General features: G+C 46.2%; 1 protein-coding gene and 1 long non-coding RNA gene across 3 annotated transcripts in view; one reads left to right on the top strand and one right to left on the bottom strand.

Moving 5' to 3' along the window:
* Positions 1-15,365, bottom strand: part of LOC309345233 — a 350,883-nt gene that overhangs the window by 247,040 nt on the left and 88,478 nt on the right. The gene's annotated exons all lie outside the window — the stretch shown is intronic.
* Positions 1-15,365, top strand: part of PLCG1 (phospholipase C gamma 1) — a 91,661-nt gene that overhangs the window by 27,658 nt on the left and 48,638 nt on the right. For both annotated transcript variants that reach the window (XM_081867515.1, XM_081867514.1), the window contains exons 2-3: positions 13,491-13,643; positions 14,999-15,092. In XM_081867515.1, the coding sequence (XP_081723641.1) occupies positions 13,491-13,643; positions 14,999-15,092 (247 nt within the window). The remainder of the gene's footprint in view (positions 1-13,490; positions 13,644-14,998; positions 15,093-15,365) is intronic.

The raw sequence follows: 15,365 nt of genomic DNA, 5'->3' as shown, positions 1-15,365 counted from the left end.
TCTACCAATTGAGCTATCCCAGGGAACAGCCTTCCATTCCACCTGTGCAATGAGGAGTGATGGTGGAAGAAAGAACAAGATGATATGGTTGGGAGAAGCTGGGGTTGGCTGATACCTTAGGAACCTAGGCACCTGTCTTATATTGAGTCAGACCACTGGCCCATTATGTAGCCTAGTATTTTATCCACTAACTGTAGCACTTCTCCACGGTTTCAGATGGAATTCTCTCCTAACCCTACCTGGTGCAAAGTAGATGCTGTACCACTGAGCTTGGATCCTTTCCCTAAAGGGGTCTCTCACCTGACCTCTGTATATTTTGAAAGTGACAGATTATTCTCTGGGTTGCGAGCTGGCAGCCCGAGGAACCTGGTTGTTCTTGGCCAGGGGTCAGCAAACTTTTTCAGCAAGGGGCCGGTCCACTGCCCCTCAGACCTTGTGGGGGGGCCGGACTATATATTTTTTTTGGGGGGGGAATGAACGAATTCCTATGCCCCACAAATAACCCTGAGATGCCTTTTAAATAAAAGGACACATTCTACTCATGCTGCTTCCTGGACCGTCCGCGGGCCGGATTTAGAAGGTGTTTGGGCCAGATTTGGCCCCCGGCCCTTAGTTTGCCTACCCATGTTCTTGGCTGAGAAAATTAATGGTCCTGAGGGCTTTTTTTTTCTTTGAGGATGAGCAAACTTTCCAGGCACGTGGAGTTGAGCGGTAAAAACCACCTGGTGTACCAGAGGGGGAGTAGCTGATCTGATTCTGTAGTGGCTTCCGCAGAGCCATTCTTCGCTTCTTTGACATGCAGAAGTGCCTTTCCTGCTGGTAAATGAAGGGGGAGGGAAGGAAGCTTGAACCACAAGGGTGGCAGCGAAGGGGAGCACTCTGCACTTACTGAGGCAAGGTGCAAGGGTTGTGACTTCTATTTCTGCTGAACATTTGTGCCCGATCTTCTGCCATTCAAATACCCAAAGGCTAATCTAATAACTGGGTGGGACAGGTGACAAGAGAAGGGGATACCCTGTGTCAATAATGGTGTGCTGTTTGTTAGGGGTAGGGGACCTCTTTTTGCTGAGGGCCTCACTTAGTCACGTGCACTAATTTAAATGGGTCTATTCTACGTAAAACTTTTTTAAATAGATTTTTATTAAAATTTTAAAGGTTACATGAGTAATAAAAAAATAACAGCAAAAAAGCACCCAATTAAACCAAAAACGAAAGCAAAACAATACATAAAAACAAGTCCCATCAAAGAAAAAAGATAAAAAAAGGAAAACGGACAAAAAAGAGAGAAAAAATAATAATACATACAATTAAAAAAAAAGAACAAAACAAACCTTTACATAACTTTCTTTCTTTAGCTTATTTCCTTGACCTCCTCACACCTCCCCTCTTTGTATTCTGATTCAGTTAGATATTTCAGCAAATCCTTCATCTTTGTTTTTATCCTACTAATTTATCTTAATATACTGTAATTTAACATTCTCTTCTTTCACCAATTAATCATCCATTTTTACTTTGTTTAATCTTATTTCTCCTTAAAACTAATATATTTGAACTTAATCTCTTAAGACATTTCCCCTAGGGTCATAAAAATTTCATTCCACGATTTTTCCATCTCTCATTAATTGTTTTTTTTTTTTAAATCTCCATATATACACTTTAAATTCCCAATTTTCTCCCACTGTCTCCCCTCCCCGGTCTCAGCCCCTGCCGTCAGTTCCATCAACCTCCCAGCATCCATCAACCTGGAGATCTTATATCCGAGGCTCTTAACTCTTCTTCACTTCCCTTTTGCCGATCTTCTTGATAATCTTTGGTGCTAAAAAACAGATCTCGGGGGAGCTCCAACCCAACAATGCTTATATTCCTTCTTGACAGGTCTGCCAGATTTCCATAGTTAAAGCTAGGGCCCATAAAGTATTCCGAATCTTGTTTCACAATTCTTCCAAGTCCAAAGGCCCCCGAAGCTCCAATCTCCTCCTGGCTCAAATTCATATTCCAAAAGTCATTTGATCCCTGCATAAGGGGATCTCTCCACCTTTCCTTTTCCAGATCAGGCCAGGCACCCATCTTCAAAAACTGGCTTCTCCTAATTACAGTCATATAAGGCCTCAAGTTGTAATCTTCCATTTGCCTCTTTAGGGTTAAGGCTCCCCCTTGTTTTGCTTTGTACTCAACAACAGCAACTTTCTCCTTCTCTAATTCATCAATTTGTTCAATTACGAAAGATTCCTGTGCCGGGTTCTTGTCGACTTCTATGCTGATACCCACTTTTGTTCCCAAAATGCCTCTCACCCCACGTCGCTCCGGATTCCCGATACCGGGTCTCCCCGTGAGTAGGGGGGACGCAGAAGGTGCCAGCCGAATCCCAGGTTCACAGACTTCTTCCGTCTGTGATTTCTAAGGGTCTCCGCCTTCGCCGTGGCGGTCAGACCCTGTTTTTCACGGAGCCGGTTCCTCCCGATCGGAGGAGCTCCGCCATTGCCGGAGGCGCTAACCCGGAAGTCTCTATTCTAAGTAAAACTTAGCTGACTGCTACTCCATTCATTTTGGTTTTTTTTCCTATGCCACCTTTTTCTTTGAGACAGTCTGCCTGCCCTCAGTCTCATTTTTCTCTGTCTTTCTAACTTTTCCATCTGAGCTAGTTTATCACCGAAACACATTATAATCGCACTCTACACAGATGTGGAAGACTGGGAAGAAAATACAGTGGTGCCCCGCAAGACGAATGCCTCGCAAGACGAAAAACCTGCTAGACGAAAGGGTTTTCCATTTTGGAGGTGCTTCGCAAGACGAATTTCCCTATGGGCTTGCTTCGCAAGACGAAAATGTCTTGCAAGTTTTTCCAACTTTTCCCCCCTTTCCCCCCCTTTTTCTAAGCCGCTAAGCCGCTTATCTGCTAAGCCGCTAAAAGCCGCTAAACCGCTAATAGTGCTAATCCGCTAATCTGCTAATGGGCTTGCTTCGCAAGACGAAAAAACCGCTAGACAAAGAGACTCGCAGAACGGATTCTTTTCATCTTGCGAGGCACCACTGTAGCAACTCTGATGGCTGTGTGTGTGTGTGTGTGTGTGTGTGTGTGTATACGTCCTTTTTTAATGTCCTTATGTCCCAAAACAGAAAAGGACGTACAATTGCATCCTTTGTCCCTGTATAAGCTTTAAAATTTAATGTAAAGATGTAATTCTTAAAATAATATAGTTGTCCATGCCTCTCAGGCAATTCCCCATCTTGCAGACTTTTGGAATTGGAAGTTGCAGTCCTCAGACTCTGATTCTAATTAAATGGGAATTTCAAAAATGCATTAGTAATCATGGAGTAGTGATGGTTCCTAGAATGGCTTGTTTTATATATTGACGCTTAGTGTTGAGTTTTATGTGTTCCATGAGACTGTGTGCATATAGCCTGTTGAAAAAGTATTATATATTGTAGGGGAATGAGGAGTGGGTGGTGTGGAACAAAGGGGAGGGGGGCTGAATTCAGACCCCATCACCTGCTTTTGAACAGCCAGTTGGCAGGATTTCAGCTTTGTTTAAATGTTGGATCAGAAAGGGGAGTCATATGCTGGAAGTTTTCTGGCACTACTTCTATCACCCAGCCATCTCCAATTCCTTAGAGATCAGTTCAGCCACTTCATCAATCCCTTATGGTGTGCCTGGCATTCCACCAAAGCTCTCAGAGGGAACTGGGCAGCTTTGGTTTGCTTGAATTGGGCCACGAGAGCTTTGAGTTCAGCTGAGTGTCTGGATATCAGCCCCCTTTCAGAGTTTTTGGAAGTAAAACACGTTGGTTTTACCCAAAGGACTTGAGGAAATTGTTCAATGCGCCCGTTTTCCCAGCAGCTTCCTAAATCCCTATTGCATTTTTCATCTAAAGCTGTAGCTGAGGACATGAGGGGCAGGCAGGCTGACTCCTTCAATTTGTGATGGCAGTTTTCGACTCACTCCAGGGATCAGAGGATGTGTGGATTTATGGGGAGGGGGCTTCATTTTGCTTTTCTCAGTATTTGAATGAAAAGAAAGTCATGGTAAGGTTAAGTCTATTGGACACCCTATCCATCTTCTAAGGGCTCCACGCACCTGCTGAAAGCCATAAGGACATATGGGCTCAGAGATGGCAGTAACCCTCGTGTGGCTAGCATAGGAGTGCCAGCCCAACAGCAAATTTCAGATTTAATCCAGCTCAAATGTATATTAATATATACCCATCGAAGCACAATACATTGCTTTATTCATTTTTTAAAAAACTTCCACTTCCTTCCACATTCTGATATTTGTAGTTCTAAATCTTGTTTGCTATAATTTTGTGTGTATTGGGAAGTAAAACGTTCCTTTTGGTGCTGGGCCTAACAGGTTGGACTCATTGTGTTATTGAAAAGGAAGGCGCAGAATAAACTTAAGTCTTGTGTTAAATCCATCACAATGGCAAGTTCTTTAAAGATATGTCAACACCCTGGATAAGTTAATATATCAAAATTGACGTATTTATTTTCTTATATTTATACCCTGCCTTCCTTCCATTATAGAATCCAAGGAAGTGATTATTATTATTATTATTATCCTTTATGAATCACTTCGCATGACTCATCCTGAAGCCACAATATAAATATGGCTCCCAGGAAGTCTGCCATCCAGATCTGGACCTGCTTAGCTTCAGAAAGATGGTAGCCTCATCTCACTTCTTCCCTTCTCCATCTCTTCTTTAGGCTTGACTGTAGAGTTAGCTCATGGGTAAACATACCTGCCTGCTGTCTTGGGCAGAGGCATCTTTGCCAAAGCTGTTTCTACTTCTAAAGGCACATTTAAAAGTAAAACAAACACGAGCAAACAATGCCTGACCGGTTGAAATATGCTTATATGATAGGTTGTGGATGAAAAAAACACAGTTTTTGTATTTTTACAGTAGGGGTTCCATTACACCTGGGTCTCTGCAAAAGGGTTTTTACTCTGTGCTGCTTGGAAATGTTTTGTGCCTGGAAAACTGTGAGTCACATATGTCATTAATTGATTCCACTGAGGGTTTTCACAGTCATTTTCCAGGAAGGATATTGACCTGACTCTCTGTGTGTTTGTTTTGTTAAACAAGATCCCGTGAACCTCTGTTAGTAGTGAGACGGCATCATAAATGGTCTCTCCTCTGCTCACTCTTTTTTTTTACACCCATGTGAGCTTCAGTAATCATCTTTGTTGTCACCAGATGCTGTTGTCCTCATCAGTCTTTGAATTCTGCTGTTCCCTTCCATTATTCCTTCCCCCCACACCCCAATTATTTTTCTTCTTCCTCCCCTCAAGTCGTTTGTGGGCCTGAGAAGCAAAAGTGCATGCTTATTATACCTAATACTAGATTTTAGAATACATAGCCTTGGAAACACAGCTGGATAAATGCAGAACAGTAAATGTTTCCTACATAGCTACACCACTGTGTGTGCCTACACGTCTAGGGGAATGTATCCCTTTGAGCCTATAAGGAACAGGTGGATTTCTCTTTTGTGAGACTTTATGAAGCAGAACCAGGACCAGCTTATGGCCTCATTCCAGGTGGTGGAGAGGCTGGGGATCTCTGAAAGTTTGGAAAGACTGAGGGGGAATGGAATTGCTCTGTGAGAAGGGAAAGATGGTTAGCTTGTTCCACAGCAAAGCCGGACACTGTTTCATAAGCTTCCTCTTCCTGTCTCCTTCCTGCCTCTGCCTCTTCTTCTGCTTTACCATTATACCTTCCCTATGCTTTCCCCCCTGTCTGGTCTGAGGAAACATAGCACAGTCAGCTTGGGGTGGGTGCACATTACATTTCACCACACATGTGGCAAGTGAGTGAGGTAAAACTTGAGCATGTGACATAGGCTGTGCACACACAGCAGTTTAAAGTAGATGCAGTATACAGTGCTACCTTGGGTTACAAACACGTCAGGTTACAAACACTTCGGGTTACAGACTCCGCTAACCTGGAAGTAGTACCTCGGGTTAAGAACTTTACCTCAGGATGAGAACAGAAATCATGCGCCGGCGGCATGGCAGCAGTGGGAGGCCCTATTAGCTAAAGTTAAGAACAGGTTAAGAACAGTTTCAGCTTAAGAATGGACCTCTGGAACGAATTAAGTTCATAACCAGAGCTACCTCTGTACGTCCTATATGTGCATATTTTATGTTTGTTCACATGATGTCCTCACCCAAGTGGCAGCCTGCTCTCTTTATCCCCCCCCCATTTAATTTGGATTTTTTGCGTACAATGCAGTTGGGGGGGGGAAGGAGATCCAATATGAAATTGCATGTTACCCAATGGTAGACATCCAAAAGCGCATTGTGTTATGGGGGTTGTTGTTGATGTTTTACAGATATGTGGTGACATTTTGCAGGATGCCATCTATCACGACAGCCCCTGCCTCCATTGGTGAGGTGTTCCTCAGGCTGCTGGTGAGACTCCATGAAACAGAAACAGGACTAGGATGCAACAAATAGGACTTTAAAAGGGGCGATGGGAAATAACTCACTATTTTGTGCAAGTCTGCTATATCTGAAAACTTTTATCTCAAAAATAAAAACTGGCTGCATGCCCAACTAAACAAAAATCTGCACACATGTCCAAAACTTGAAACCTCAAGTTTCTGAAACTCAAGATGGGTGGTCTACCCGTGGTCCTAGGCATGACACACACATTTTAAAACCCACTGTTTTGTGCAGATGTATATAAGATAGCCACACACACACAGGTAAAGAAATACCTGCATGCAGGCCCATGATGGACCTCAGATTTCTGGAAATCGGGGAGGATGAGGAATGCAAATTATGGGGGATGAACAAGAACACACAATGTGGATACTGCCCATGGGTGAGGATGGGGAACTAATTGAAAGTGCGTATGTAGGGACAAACATTTCCAAAAGCACACATGGAAAAATTGGATCTGTGTGTCCAACCATAGAGTAAATAGGATCATTGGTACTAGATCACAGTGACTAGGAAAATTAACGTATTTTTTGCACCATAACACTCACTTTTTTCCTCCTAGAAAGTAAGGGGAAATGTCTGTGCGTGTTAAGGAGGGAATGACTACAGGTGGCATGCCTACGGATTTTCCTCCTCTAAAAACTATGTGCGTGTTATGGTCGGGTGCGTGTTATAGAGCGAAAAATACGGTAATTGTTGGGAAGATATCAAGCTCGAGTTATAGAATATATAAGCCTCCACCAAAGTATTCGCCAATGAAGGCAGGGTTGCATATGCAGTATAGTTCAAACAAAATGAGGTCTAGCACAGAGAATCAGCCTAGGTCCCAAACATGATACAGAAGAAGGGAAGCCAGGCAAGGCCAGACAACGCAGCGAGGCAGGGAGACTAGAATCAGGAACTAAGTGCCAAAGAAGGAGGAGTCAGAGACCTGTGTTGATGCCCGCAACACAAAGGTGTTTAATGGCCTATCACAACAGCTGAGAAGCTCAAGGAGAAGGTCTTAAATACTCTGGCCTGCTAAACTGTAGCCTAACCACAGCTGCTGGCAGTGAAGAAGCATCAGGGCTGACTCATGAATAGTCTCCTTACTCATGAGTAGGGGTGGGCGATATATCAATACTTTGTCTCTTGTTGGTATGAACCACGATAAAGGTTTCATATTTTTTCAGCCTTGCAAACCCGGCAGGCAGGAAGCAGCACTTTACTACAAAGTAAAGCCTTTACTTCAGAGTAAGTAGCCATTTTCTGCCTGCCCATCTGCAAGGCATAAGCCCCTGCCTGCCCGGTAGGTTGCAGAGTAAAGGGCTTTACTTTGCAGTAAAAGCTGCTTTCTGCCTGCACAATCCCAAGGTGCAAGCCCCGTGCCTCTTGCTAGAGACAGAGTCTGCATAAAAATAAGCTTCCCTGCCAAAGCAGGGAGATTCAGATCAGCAAAAGATAAGATCCACATGGCTTTTCTCTTGCTTCTGTTATGCAGGTTTAAGGCACACACCTTGCCTCTTGCTAGGCAGAGTGGAGACCCAGCACAATATCAGGTTGATATCAGGCTAAGCATGATATGTCTACAATTTAAGAAGGATATTAACAAGCTGGAGGGCAACCAAGATAATCAAGGGTCTGGAAACCCAGCCTTATGAGGAATGGTTGAAGGAGCTGGGTGTGTTTAGCCTGGAAGAGAGGAGATTGAGAGGAGATAGGGTAGCCACCTTCAAATATCTGATGGGGTGTCACATGGAAGATCGAGGTAGCATGTTTTCTCCTGCTCTGGAGGGGGAAGGACCTAAATGAATGGCTTCAAGTGATGAGAAAAGGAGATTCTGAGTAAACAACAGGAAGAACTGTTTGACAGTAAGAGCTGTTCAGCAGTGGAAAAGACTCCCTTGGTAGGTGGTACTCTCATTCCATGGAGGTTTTTAAGCAGAGGTTGAATTGTCATCTGTAAATTAGTTTTCAGTTGGCAAGTGGCACCTAGATGGTAGACTTTTTAACACTGATCTACACTAGTTCCCAATTTGTTACAGGGCCAAGTTCAAGGTGTTGCTATGGGTATATAACACCCTTAACAGAACAGTAATATATTCTCCAGAAATATTTAATGGTATAGTTAAGCATGCTATCACTGAGTAAATTTTCATTTAATTATGCACATTAAATTTAGATTTTTTTATTTTTTTCCAATATTTTCCCCAGATTATTATAAGCTCCAGCCTTATTTCAGACATCATGATATAGTGAGATATCGCAATGTTTAGTTGGCGATATATTGTGATATTGAAAACCAGATATTGCCCAGCCCTACTCATGAGAAGACTGATGACCCGGGTCCTTTAAACGCATACCTTGCTGTTGCTTTTTGGCCTGGACCAAAGCTCTCAAGGACCACTCCAGCTGTTCCTCCAAGAATTCCAGGACTTTCTCATCAGGCACCAATCTGCAAAGCCCCTCAAGGCAATCCTTGGGCTCAGGGGGCCCTGCCTGCTCCTCAAGGTCCTCGAGTTTGGGGATTCAGGGCTAGGGATGACTAAATGGGTGTGTGGAGAGTCACAGCAACAGATGCTAGGAGACAGTTGCTAGGTAGGAGAAGGCACTAAGGAAAAGGATGGTTGGAAAAGGAGAAAGGGGTGTGGGAAAAGCTGCTTGAATAAGGAAGGTTTTTCTCTCTCTGAAGTGGGCATCCAACCAGCTCTATGGCCAGTAGATGGGTTTTGAAACCTGCCTGATGATCACCATGGGACAGAGCAGCTGCGAGGGACAGGAGAGAGTGGGAGGCCTGTTGTATGGAAGTCTCCAGGGCAGTTTGTGGTTTCAGTTTTCTGTCATCCAGCTCTATCTGAGACACTCTGTGTGCGAAAATCCCTGGAAGCAAGGATCCAAAAGATGGCAGATAAAATGTTCCTATGAGAAAGAAGGAAGGAGGGAAGGGAATTTACAGTTGTTGGAGTTTTAACAACCGATAAAAGCTGCTTAGTTTATCCTGGTGTTTGACTGGATCGTGTGTGTATTTGCATAAAGCATATAACAAAGCAAAGTGAAATAAAATATTAGAAAGAAATGTGTGGGTGAGTGCAACTGTTTTGCCCAGTTTGTACAAGATCCCTACCTTAGATCCGCATTTAGGCAAGCCTGTGGTCTCATCGGGTATAAATGTATACGTTTCAACAGCAGCAAATGGAACCCTTTAGCAAGGGCTGGAACAAAACATGGAGAGCGGTGCATTAACTTCAGTTACTTGCCTTACATGTTGGCATCTGTCTGTCTCGGGAGACAGTAGAGGAGTGTGCCTTTGGGGTTTTACCTACAACCAGTGTGTGTGTGGGGGTAGTATTTGCCAGCTTCTTCTTCTGTCATCTCTAATGGGGACAAAATTAGTGCTCTGATGGTGTTTCCTGCTTGGCAGGGGGTTGGACTCGATGGCCCTTGTGGTCTCTTCCAACTCTATGATTCTATGATTCTAGGTGGCACTGCCTATAACTTGGCTCTGGCTCCACCTAGTGCCCATCTCCCTGTCTCCCTCCCTATCAGCCCCACCCTCCCGGCCACCACTGCTCCCGGCCACACCCTTTACTGCTCAATTCTATTTGCCTGTCTAGAATGCGCCTTGAACAGTGATCATGCCTCTTGCTTACCTTTGTGGAGAATGGAGAGGTGTGCATGGCGGGAGGGAATGTAGAAACATCTGACTTCTGGGTGGCTTCTGTAGTCTACTGTACAAAGGTAAGAGCCACATCCATCGCCCCAGCCACTTTTGCATATGGCTTCACCTGCCACTGGCAAGCAGCTCACTTTTGCTGTCCAAAGAAAAACATCCATTCACATTTGCTCCTATGGAACCTCTAAGAAGGGGATCAGCAACCACAAGAAGCCCACGGGGGTCATTTAACCGGCCCACGAGCCACCCCTGAACCGAGCTGCTTGCTTGGCGAGTCCTTGTGTGCTGCGCTAAACTGGCGCAGCACAGCATGGGGACTCGCTGCGTCTGCACAGGCGCCAAAAATTGCGTCAACACAGACGTTGGAAATCGTGGGTGCGCACGCGCAATCCAGCCCATAGAAGGATCTCCGCTGGAGTGAACCGGCCCAGGCGAGGTTAAACCTTGCCAACCCCTGCTCTATGAAGTGTCTGGTTGACTGCATTTTCCCTTTGTGCAAAGACATTACAGTGGTACCTCGGGTTACATATGCTTCAGGTTACATGCGCTTCAGGTTACACACTCTGCTAACGCAGAAATAGTGCTTCAGGTTAAAAACTTTGCTTCAGGATTAGAACAGAAATCAGGCTCCAGTAGCGCGGCAGCAGCAGGAGGCCCTATTAGCTAAAGTGGTTCTTCAGGTTAAGAACGGACCTCCGGAACAAATTACCGTATTTTTTGTCCCATTGGATGCTCCGTCCCATTGGACGCTCCGTCCCATAGGACGCACCTAATTTATTTTTTTTGGGGGGGGGGGAAATAAAGAAAAAAAAAAATTCTTTATTCCCCCCCCCAAACCAGGTCGGGGAACAGCGGGATGGCGGCGCTGTCCCCTGAGCTTGTGGGGCTGGCCGATGTCTGCCCGAAGCGCGGGGCGCTATGCTTCAGGGCGCCCTGCGCGCTGGGCGGCAGGCTGCTATCCGCAGCGTGGGGAGCCCTGTGGGAACTCCCGCAGGGCTCCCCACGCTGCAGATGTCTGCCCGGCGCGGGGGGGCGCTCTGCTTCAGGACGCCCCATGCGCCGGGCGGCAGACTGCGGACACCTGCGCGAAGCACGGGGCATCCTCCAGAGGGCGCCCCATGCTCCGCGCTGCAGGCTGCCGCCTGCAAGCCTTCCGCGCCTGGGGGAACTCCCCCCGGGCGCGCAAGGCTTGTGGATAGCCTCCTGGAGCCTGGAGCGCGAGAGCACCTGGAGCACCGACGCCTCTCACTCTCCAGGCTTCAGCGAAAGCCTGCATTCGCCCCATAGGACGCACACACATTTCCCCTTCATTTTTGGAGGGGAGAAAGTGCGTCCTATAGGGCGAAAAATACGGTAAGTACTTAACCTGAGGTACCACTGTATTTGCTACCAGGTTGTGATGCGTCACAGTGGCCTCTAGTGGTCCCAGGTGGACCCACAGAGCAATCTAGAATTGCTTAGAATGCAGGCAGGGCTTGAAGTGACCAGTGTGAAACTGGCAAGATGTTTTGCTTTAATAAATTCCGTGAATTTATTCCATGAAATAATAATAAAAGCTACACCTTTAAGCCGGAGAAGGCTTTTGAAGATATACAAGCAGATGTTAGTCTGTGCCTGCACCTTGAGTAACCAGGTGCAAAAGGGGCAGGATGATTGTTGCTTTAATAAGTGGATTTTGGCAGGCATGCTTTTGTCATGCAAGCTACACCTGCTGAAATTCTCTCTTTTACACCCCGTTCTCCTTTGCAACTAGCCACCCTATCCATACCACAGGTTGTCTTGGTTTGCTACTGTTTTGGCTACGGTGCCTCCTTTCTCTATCTCTTACGTGACTGTGACTTTATTATTGCAGATGGAGAAACAGGTGATGCCAGGAACTCACTGTGGTGTAGGCATAGTGGTTGGATCATCATCAGATGGACTCTGCCATTGTGCCTCATCATGCTAAGTGCCTCGCCCCATCAGTAAGTGGCAGTGGTGGCACTCATTGTTGAGAAGCTGGGTGTGCCACCCTGCCATCACTTGCCCCACCAACCACTGCCACACATAATGTAGTGATGGCCAAAAACCTGGATAGTTTAAAAAAGGGATTAGACAAATTCAGGGAGGATATCAATGGCTATTAGCCATAGTGGCTTTGTTTTTCTTCTACTGTTAGAGGCAGTATGCCTCTGAGTACCAGTTGCTGAGAATCAAAACTGGGGAGAGTGCTGCTTGTGGGCTTCCTGTAGGCACTATGAGAACAAGATGCTGGACTAGGTAGACCAAAGGTTTTCAACCTTTTAGAGTCCCCTGGGAGTCCTCTGGACAGCAGTTGTTGCCACCAGGGCTGTCTTACCCATAGGCTCTAGGGGTGTGGGGCACCCAGGCACCGGGCTCTCAGGGGCACCAGGCCGAGAGTCCAGGGCAGAGATTTGGAGTCCGGGGATTGAAGAGAGCCAGGCCAGCTGACAGCCACTGCCGAGTGGAGCAGAGCCCATCGGAGCGCCGAAGGCTTTTCTGCTGCGGGTGCTGAGGCAGCCAGCCAGCTCCGGCCTTCTGTATGCCTGGGATTGGCGGGCCGTCAAGAGACCCACCCAGTGCACGTACGCTGCTTACATGAGGCACCTGGCTTTGCTCAGTTGCCACCGCCACCTCGGGCTTGACTGTTGTGGGCTCTGCTTGCTCACTGGCTGCCCCCCCCCCCAGGGCTCCCAGTCCCGGCCTTGCTCTGCTGCCACTGCCGCCTTGGGCGCCTCTGTTGCCACTGAGGTGGCCAGCCAGCTCTGCCGTGTGCGCTTTGACGGTGCACCTCGGGCTGTTTGTTGCGCTGAAAAAAGGTTGACAATTCTGGGCAACCGGGGGGGGGGGCGCCGGGCAGATCTGTGTACCCTGGTGCCGCATATGCTTAAGACATCCCTGGTTGCCATCCCTGGTCCCTCCGTACCCCAAAGAGAGGTGCCTCCCAGAGGCACTGTTTGCCTGTGGAGCTTATAGCCAGGGTTGCTGCAATAAACAGCTGTGCAAGTCTTTGGGAGGCAGAGACGTGAGAGGGCATCAGAGGAAGGAAGGAAGGAAGGAAGGAAGGAAGGAAGGAAGGAAGGAAGGAAGGAAGGAAGGAGGGACAGAGGTCAGTGTATCCTGGGGCACCCCTGACCATTCAAGGCACCCCAGGGTGCCACGGCACACTGGTTGACAACCACTGAGATAGACTGTTGGCGTGATACAACTGGGCTGTTCTTATGTTCTTAATGACAGAGGTCTAGACTAGCATTGCAATCCAGGATCAAGCCATATTGAGAGATTGCATATTGTTAGCTAACACAGTACATGATACTGGAACCTGCATCACAGGCGCCTTCTTAAAGCACCCTAATCTTGCTTCATTATAATTTATCCCTTCTTTTCTTCTCTTACAGTTGATATTCGTGAAATCCAAGAGATTCGTCTGGGAAGAAACTCTCGAGACTTTGACCGGTATCAGGAGGATCCCTCTTTCCGGCCAGATCCGTCTCACTGTTTTGTCATCCTTTATGGCATGGAATTCAGACTGAAAACACTCAGCCTGCAAGGTGGGATCTCTTTTCCACTTTCCTATTTTTATTGGGTAAATATAGCTTCAGATGATACACGACGATTGTCCTGTTCCTCCCACAGCACCACTCCCACAACCCACTTTTCCTTCAGGAGAGCCTGGCTTCTAGCAGAAGAGAAGGGAGCAAGGGGTGGCGCTGATACCGAGAGGATGGAAGAAGGTTCTCGGGTGCTGGTAGCAGCTGCCATAATAGATAGCTATTATAGGGAGCACGAGGCTTCTGAGCAAATGGATGCTTGTTCAAATCTTATCTTGTGAATCTTCTCTGTGGCCAGCCCTGTTGTTGCTTTGTGTCCATTAACTGTCATACTTATTGGAGAGTGAGGCTCATGCTGTTTAATGCATAGCAAGTATCAAAATGGATAACGTTTGGTTTACTTAAGTTACAATACTCATTTTGGGGAGCCTATGTGAGCTTGCAAGATCGACCATTGATTTGTGAGATGTTTTGTTTTTGTTTAATGTTATTTCATCATCATCATCATCATCATTATCTGCTACTTCTAAAATGTTTAAAAGATGTACTGGGGCTTTGAGAAAATTCAAATGTCTTAATCATCTGGTTTTTAATATATTTAAATTGGGGATAGGGAATCTCCAGCCTTTCTCATGTTATCCCATCAGCTGCAGCCAGTATGTCCCCTCTGTACTATGGGGATATAATTTAAGAGTGTATGATATGAAGGATGTCTCCACGACAAACTTTCTCCCAATTTAGAAAAACCCCTTCACCTCACTGCCCAGACCTTGTGGTGTAGTGGTTAGGAGTGATAGACTCGTAATCTGGGGAACTGAGTTCGTGTCTCCGCTCCTCCACATGCAGCTGCTGGGTGACCTTGGGCCAGTCACACTTCTTTGAAGTCTCTCAGCCTCACTCACCTCACAGAGTGTTTGTTGTGGAGGAGGAAGGGAAAGGAGAATGTTAGCCGCTTTGAGACTCCTTCGGGTAGTGATAAAGCGGGATATCAAATCCAAACTACTACTACTACTCTTCTTCTTCTTCTTCTTCTTCTTCTTCTTCTTCTTCTTCTTCTTCTTCTTCCAGGGCACTGGCGACCAGAGAAGTAGCTATTTATAGGTCTGCCATTGAGTATTAAAAATAAATTCTTGGTTTGTTTAGAAAGGGTAGCTGCTTTCAGTCACAAACATTTGAAACACAGGGAATATTTTTGAGGTTTATGAATGAAAGCAGAGAGCCATTAAACCTCGAGCTCGGTGGGATTAGCTTCCTCCTGCTGGAGGCCAGCTGCTCGGGGACTTCCTTCTTGGAAACAGGGGTCAGTGCCTGTATCTCATTTCTTTACAAGACCGGCATGTTCTTTATTTTCACAGCCACATCCGAAGAAGAAGTCAGCATGTGGATCAAAGGGTTGAACTGGCTCGTGGCGGATACCCTAAAGGCTGCTACCCCGCTGCAGATTGAAAGGTAAATCAAAAAATTGGGAGCAGGAAGACACAGGCAGGTGGCTCTCACTTAATCTCTCTCGTCGCCAACATATTTGAGACTATGCATGCCAAAAAGAAAATCTGCACTGCCTTTTCATAATAAATTTATGTACAGTTCCATAATTTACAGCTTCCGGGAGTGAAAGATCCTGAAATTGTCTTGATTGATTGATTCTGAAGCCACCATACAGCTGAGAGAATTACAAATGTGTCTTCATGTCTTCCTTGATCTGTGCCCCATGACAGCTTCTCA

The sequence above is a fragment of the Podarcis erhardii genome (genome assembly GCF_964252035.2).
Source record: "Podarcis erhardii genome assembly, chromosome: 6".
NCBI classification, from domain to species: domain Eukaryota; kingdom Metazoa; phylum Chordata; class Lepidosauria; order Squamata; family Lacertidae; genus Podarcis; species Podarcis erhardii.
Note: the sequence above shows the minus strand (reverse complement) of the source record. Positions and strands in the feature narration are given on the sequence as shown.